Source organism: Aptenodytes forsteri, unplaced genomic scaffold, assembly GCF_000699145.1.
Source record: "Aptenodytes forsteri isolate BGI_AS27 unplaced genomic scaffold, ASM69914v1 Scaffold55, whole genome shotgun sequence".
Taxonomy (NCBI): domain Eukaryota; kingdom Metazoa; phylum Chordata; class Aves; order Sphenisciformes; family Spheniscidae; genus Aptenodytes; species Aptenodytes forsteri.
In genome coordinates this window covers 9,257,950-9,264,791 of record NW_008796063.1, presented here as the reverse complement: position 1 = coordinate 9,264,791, position 6,842 = coordinate 9,257,950, and the positions used below count along the sequence as shown (strand labels likewise).

General features: G+C 56.9%; 1 protein-coding gene across 1 annotated transcript; it reads right to left on the bottom strand.

Annotated features, from left to right (window-relative positions):
* Positions 1–1,665: 1,665 nt before the first annotated feature.
* Positions 1,666–6,836, bottom strand: NT5M (5',3'-nucleotidase, mitochondrial; the record flags this gene model as incomplete). Its single annotated transcript, XM_009286445.2, has 5 exons — positions 1,666–1,853; positions 2,057–2,171; positions 2,594–2,654; positions 3,123–3,223; positions 6,642–6,836. Coding segments are annotated over 5 exons (630 nt in total), but the record flags the coding sequence as incomplete, so codon positions are not given.
* Positions 6,837–6,842: the final 6 nt, after the last annotated feature.

Sequence of the window (6,842 nt, the reverse complement as noted above, 5' to 3'; positions counted from 1 at the left end):
CGCTGCAGCCCCTTGGCACCAGCCAGGCGGCTGAACAACTTGCCGCAGGGGTCCCGGCGCGAGGCGAGCAGGGCCGGCAGCACACTCCGTCCCCAGACATCCAGAGCCGGGACAGCAGCGGAGCTGCAGGCAGCTGCAGAACAAACTAACCCTGTGATACAGCCTCGCGGGCACCTCGGATGGGCTCCCCAGCCTTTAACAGCAATGTCCCCCCAAGTTCTTCCCTTGTGGTAGGCGAGGACTGAAAACAGCATCCATGGATGCGGCCGTGACAATCCTCCAGCAGCACAACCCTCAACCTGCCCTTTGGACACCCATAGTGCCTCTGCTTTACCCACTTCTCAGCGATGCTGTAGCTCTTCCACCAGCCCCGCTTCTCCACCCAGCGGCGTCTTCCCAGGCGGCTCCACACCAAAGGCTTTAGGATGCTCTGTGGCATCAACCGTCCCAGTGCCTGAACCTGGTGGGATGCAGCACCCAGGACCTTCTGCGTGGAAGCAGGGTGCCTGGTGGACACACACCCAGAGCTTTCCTGGCAGGCTGATGTCGGACACTACCAGGAGGAAGGAGATGAGGTGATGTGATCATGCAGCCTTGCGTGCGCAGACCTTCCTGGCTTTGAAATCCAAGGAGCTGCCATCCAATCGCTGGCTGGCAGGGTGAGCCATGAGCTCCTGCAGGAACTGCCCGGCTCCCAGGAAGGGCTGGTGCTGGCACTGCCGCTACCTGCTTGCTGCCCCAAAGATGCCCCGGGCAAGCGGCCCGCGAGCGATGAGCAGGTGGGAGAAGAGCCCATCTCTTCATCCCAAATCAGCTCTAAAGCCCCAGCTCTAAAGCTGCGGCAGCTCCTCAGGGATGAGGGCAAGTGGGAATACCTCCTGCCAGCTGGAGGACGGCTACATCTCAGGTGTGACAGTGCCTCAGGGCTCTCTCCCCACGGCCAGATCCACGGGAGGAGTGGTACTGTCCCCATATCCCACTGCAGGGACTCTTCCTGCAGGGAAGCACGTAGCCATCCCATTGCATCAGCTGCAAGGAACAGCATAGCTGAGCCGGTGCAAGGAGCCTGGGCAGCGTCTGCCTGCTCCCCCTGCCCTTCCAGCCGCCCCTCTCCCCAGACCCAGGCACCGGCCGGGAGGAAACATCCCCCAAGGCAGCCCCTCGGTATGAAGCCCTGCGAGGACGAAACAAACCACCCGCATGATCCCCGACCGTAACGCAGAGAGGAGGATGGAGAGCTGGTCTGTGCCACGCGGTGCACCAGACAAGGGCAGTGACATGCTGAGGGTGACCTCGTCCATCAGAAACACCAGGCTGGCCTCGCGGGGGGTGCAGATGCAGCACAGAGACCCCAGGAGCCAGTGGGAAATGCCCCCCAGCCAGGCAGCCGGGTCCACGAGGCCAATCCTGCTGCTGGTCCCTTATGGCACGGCCGGGCTGGGGTCCACTCTCCGGGTCCGGGTGGCCGCGGTGCTTCAGCTCACCATCCTCTTCCTCTCCGTGGCAGGGACAGCGTGTGTCTGTCTGTCTATCCATGGTTTCAGCCGGTCCACTGTCCACTCTCCGGGTCCGGGTGGCCGCGGTGCTTCATCTCTCTTCCTCTCCGTGGCAGGGACAGCGTGTGTCTGTCTGTCTATCCATGGTTTCGCCTTTAGTAGGTAGCCACAGCCCTGGGCGGCTGTGGGAAGCTGGTGTTTAGGCGGCCTGGCCGGGCGGCAGGCGTTTGCTGTCCAGAATGGCCTTCCAGTCATCGGTCCAAGACTGCAGCCTACGGCTGGGGGGCTTCAGCTGTAGGTGCTTGTTGTGGCAGGCCGTGAAAAGCACGTGCTCCCAGCTGGGGTTCAGCTCGGCCCCTGCAAAGTAAGGAGGTCAGCTCTCTGGACAACTCCTCCGCGAGACGCAGAGGTTGACCTTACTCCAACAGGAGGAGCCTGTGGACACAAACCCCTAACGAGAGCCTAATCAAGTGGGGAGGGACCAGCACCCATCACCCCCGGATGCCGTCTGCCCCTCAGGGCTGCCTCCGGTCACTCCTGCTACCCCACACCTCTCTTACCTGTTATATCAGGTCTGTCGTCTATAAGCAGGTCAGCAGAAACCACCGTCTTATCTCGCGTCAAAACAATCCGCTCGAGAAACTCGGGGCCGAAGTGCTTCTCCACCCAGGCGTACTGGAAGGCGAGGGGTGAGTGGTGAGCACGGGAAGGCTGATGGACGGGGCAGGGGCTGCTCGGCGGGGTGGCAGCAGTGCCCGACAGGAGCCCCGGCCCCCACACAGGGAAGACATTTTGCTCAGTAAGTTCTTTAGTGGGAACGATTCAGATGCTGCTGGAGCACAAGTTCTTTTAAAGCCAAGCAGCTTTTGACGTCGCATTGAAATATTAAGACCAAGCGCCTCAGTGCATGCAAATGGCAGAGCTCTGCCGCCGATGGCGGAGCTGCCGCTCTGTGAAGATGCTTAGGAACAAAACTGGTGGAGTGGGGAAATATTGCTGCCGTTTTACAGCCGGACAGACGGAGGCATGCAGGAGTCAGCTGGCTTTCGCCGGGCAGCGTGGTACGGGAGGGGGAGCTGGGATTCGGACCTGCTCACCTTCTCGTAAGGGCAGTAGCGGTACTTCTTGATCGGGCTTGTGCAGATGAACACGTCGGTGCTGCCATGAGGAAAGAAAAGGGGGCAGAGTGTCACTTGGTGGCCAAACATGCGGATCAGACCCTGCTCCCCCTTGAGGTGCACCTGGCTGCCTCTGCGAGACCCCACTCGGTGCCTGAGCAGGCAGGTGCCCAAAGCAGATCCCCCGCCAAACACAGATCAAACCAGGGTGATTCAGGACGTTAATCCCCCATCTCGCAGGATCCCACACCCGCAGCACAAGCATGTTCCTCTTTTCAGCACCCTTGCTGGGAGCAGAGAGCTGAAGGGAAGGGGCTGCACATGGCTGATTTCCTTGGCAACTGCTCCAGGAGTCAAAGCCCTCTCTTTCCTCCCATGCCCGGCGGGCTGGTAGGCATTTTTAACACTGCTGTTGTATTCAGTGCTTCTGCCGAGAGGATGATGAGCCTGCAAAGCCACTACAGCTCCCCCGTCCATCCCCAAATACCACAGGCAGGTTCCTACTCACTCTGCCAAATTTGCCATTTGCTTCACAGCTTCCACAGCCCCGGGGAGTGGGTCCAGCTCGATGAAGAAGTTCTTGGATTCCCAGATGCTGATGGCTTTCTCCTGTGAGGTGAAAGAGAGTGGTTACTGTACAGGGCTTCTTGCTACTCTTCGCCCTGCATGTGCATCTTCCCCACCCTTTGCTAGGACGGAGGATGGTGACAGTGAGAAAGGTGGGAGTGCTGGCTCCGGTCCCCCCTCCTGCTAACCCACTTTGCCTCTGTGGGTTCCTCTGTTCCCCACCTGCAAACCCCCATCCATCCCATACAATTTAGATCGGAAATGCTCTGGAGCAGGCTTGGGTTTGCCTGTGCAGCCCCAGACATGGGGGGAGCAGCACGTTCCTTCAAGGCAAAACACAAAGATTGTCCAGAACTGAACCAAACCCCGGGTCTGCGTCTGGAGGGGCACTTCCACGTGGATCCGGCTGACGTGGCCTGGTAGCCCTGCTGTAACGTGACCCTGTTCAGCTCCAGACGCTGTCTGGCCTATTTGTCTCAATCAGATCACTTAAAATAGCAGCCGGGCCGCTCTCATAAGAGAAAGTATATCATAGGACGAACTACCTGTCAGGATGAATGCAGATGCTCTTCCTCAGGGATGCCTGGGCAAGGTCTACCAGGCAAATAGAGCGTCTCCAGGCAAGGGTTTGAAACACTTAACATCCAGGTCAGCAGCTGGAGTGCACTGGTATGGCACACAGGGAGAGCAGAGCAGAGAGAGACCACAGGGAGGAAAACCTTGGGACGAGGGCAGAGTCCAGGGCCTGCCTGCGATGGGGCCAGCACAGCTCTAAGGGAACAGCATCCCCTGCACTCCCTCAAACAGGTAACGGCTTGTCAGCCACCAAGCAAAGCAATTATTTTGCACAGACACCGGGTCCTCGGGGAGGAGAGCCTGGGAGTGCTGCAACGCGGCTGCGGGCAGAGGAAGCAGACGTGTCCCGGCATTGCAATGCAGCTGAGCAGCTGCAGATGCGGCTGGGAAAAGTTTTGATGGGAGCCCTGCCCTGAAGGACTGATCCTGATTTTGAGCAGCACTGTTTCTGTATTTGAGGCAGGGGGATAGGGACAAAAGGAACTTCAAGCCCATCCTGGCCTTCTTGTATTGCACAGTATGGAGGAGCCGGCAGAGCATCGGGGTAGGGGAGAGCAGCCTCAGTGATGCTTATATGCTGGTTCTTACAGCTCGTAGCAACAAACAGGCTGGCTGGACACACCAGCTAGATTTGCAGCTCCCTCTTGTCTGATGAGTGGGAACCTAGCGGGTAACCACCACGTTTTGCCTTTACTACACCCGTACTGGGGGAAGAAAGCAGGCAACCACCAACAACTGGGGCTCTGCTGGGAACTCCAGGCTCAGGGCAGCAACGCCCCAGAGCAAACACAGGGGTCACTCGGGGAGTCATGCTCTGCTCCATCCTGCTGGCTGCCCGTGCCAAGACGCCGCCTGCGCGCCTCGCCTGCTCTCAGGAAGATGAATGCATGAACCCATTACATATTCGGGCACTGAGCACGCCGGAATCAAACACTGTATTTCTCAAAAAATCCCAGATAACGTGAGAAGACCAGACACTACTCGGAGACTACTCAGATCAACTGTTGCACTCTTCCCTTTTGCCTGAGCAGCAGAAAACATTGGTGGTTCAGAGGAGGGAAGAAAAGCCTTCTCCATACATGTTCCAAATGAAACACGCTGATTCGGTGCAAGATAGGCAGCAGAAGTGCCTCCTGGCACCATGACAAGAACAGCTACCCTAACAGTTTGCCACGGGGCCAGGCAAACATGCAAACTCCAGTTGCTCTGCTTTAGACCGGTGAGCAATGATGTTTTATTTTTAAGATACTGACTGTAGTTGCACAAGAGACATCTGAGAAATGCGGCCTGATGCAGCAAAGCACTTCAAACTGCGCTGAAGTGTTTTCTTACAGCAAGGACTTCCATAGCTATTCTGCTTCCACTTATGTCAAAAAGCATTTTGCAATCAAGCCCGATGGGGGAAGAACTAAGCTCATCTTGAAGAAAAGACCCGCTTGGCTCCCAGAGCCGGAGTAACTCCCTGCGGCACCGCAGCCAGCACGCTGCCCGGCAGATGGAAAAATCCCCCAGGCTGGGCATCCCACCACGTGTCAGGCAGGACAGGCCCTCGATTTCCTCCTTCTTATCTCTCCCCATGAGCAATTTCCCTGCCCGTCCAGGGCTCCCCATCCTTCCAGGTCTGTGTGCTCAATGTATCGCTGAGCTGTTGTTCTCCCTGTCAGAGCTGGGACCTTCAGCTCGTTGGACTCTTTGGCTCCTATTTTCTGGTCTCCTGCAGCAGGTCAGTGGTGCTCTCTGACGAGGGGGGACTGGAACGGCCCATGCGCCCGTAGCCACGGAGCAGCTCCTACTCTCTTTATCCCCGGTCTGAAACCACGGGTGAAATCAGGGCTGCACTGAGGTCGGTCTGTGGAAGTTTTGCTACTTGTTCAGCCCAAGGTTTTGGTGGTTTTACGTGATCACAGCAGACACAAGATGAGCTCACTTCATTTAACACATCCAAAGTAGTTAAGGTCAAGAAAAAAAAAATGAGTTACCATGCATTACCCCTACCAAACTTTTAGCATCTGCCTTACTGCATGAATGATGTCCTCCATTTCCCTCTCATCAATCCCAGCTAGAGGACACGTTATTCCTTCAGCTCATCAAGCTGTTTAGGACTTTGCCAGTAGCAGAGCCCCGGACCTTATTCACGCTCCCTTCCTTGTAGCCATCATACCACTAACGACAAGAATACTTTTATTTGCTGTAACACCTTTCAACTAGTGCAACTGCAACCCGCAGATGAGACCACAGACATCCCATCAAGATGGGAAACTTGTAGAGGCAGAAACCAACTTTCTGCAGCACTCAGCCCTTCGTTGAATGATAAAGTACAACATAAAGAGAGCTTCTGCTTTGAGGCTGTAATTATTAAAATGAATACAATAATTTTCAGGCATGGGAGGGCTTGGGGTTCTTTTAATTTTAAGTAAGCCCTCACATGAAGCATCAATTGCACGGTTTGCTCTCAACTTCTCTGCTGCGTCCCACCCCTCGCATTGCTGCTGAGGAACTAAATAATCCATCTAGAACCAGTATCAATCCACGCAGCTTGGCCAAATCAGAGCTAGAAAAACCCAGCTATGCAATTTGGGGTATTTTAAAACAACCATGTTCAAAGATCTCCTTTCCTTGCATTTATCTCCATCCACGCATGCAGGGAAAAGAGACAGATGTGCATGAAAAACGCTGGATTTCTGGGAAAAGAGGCCCCGCTGGAAGCCCTCCTGCGTGCAGACCTGTACCTGCGTTTCGGTGGGAGCTCCGGCCAGCACCCGCAGTCCTCCCCAGCGCTGCACCCCCAGCTGGGGGCCAGTGGGTCCCGCGGGGCCGGAGCTCCAGCTGCACGGCACAGAGCGAACAAGAGCCACGCGCAGAGCCAGGGGATGCATAGACTCACACTCAGCTCGGGTCCCAGGCGCCCGTATTGCTCCGACACCCAGAAGCCCCTCCGGTCCTCCAGGGCAACGTAGGGCTTGTCGGGGTACCTGGCCCTGAACTTCTTGAGGAAGCCTCCCTCGAAGTCGGCCAGCACCCCGTCCATGTCCACCAGCACCCGCAGAGCCCTGCGGGACCCCGCTGCGGGGCCGGCCCCCCCCCC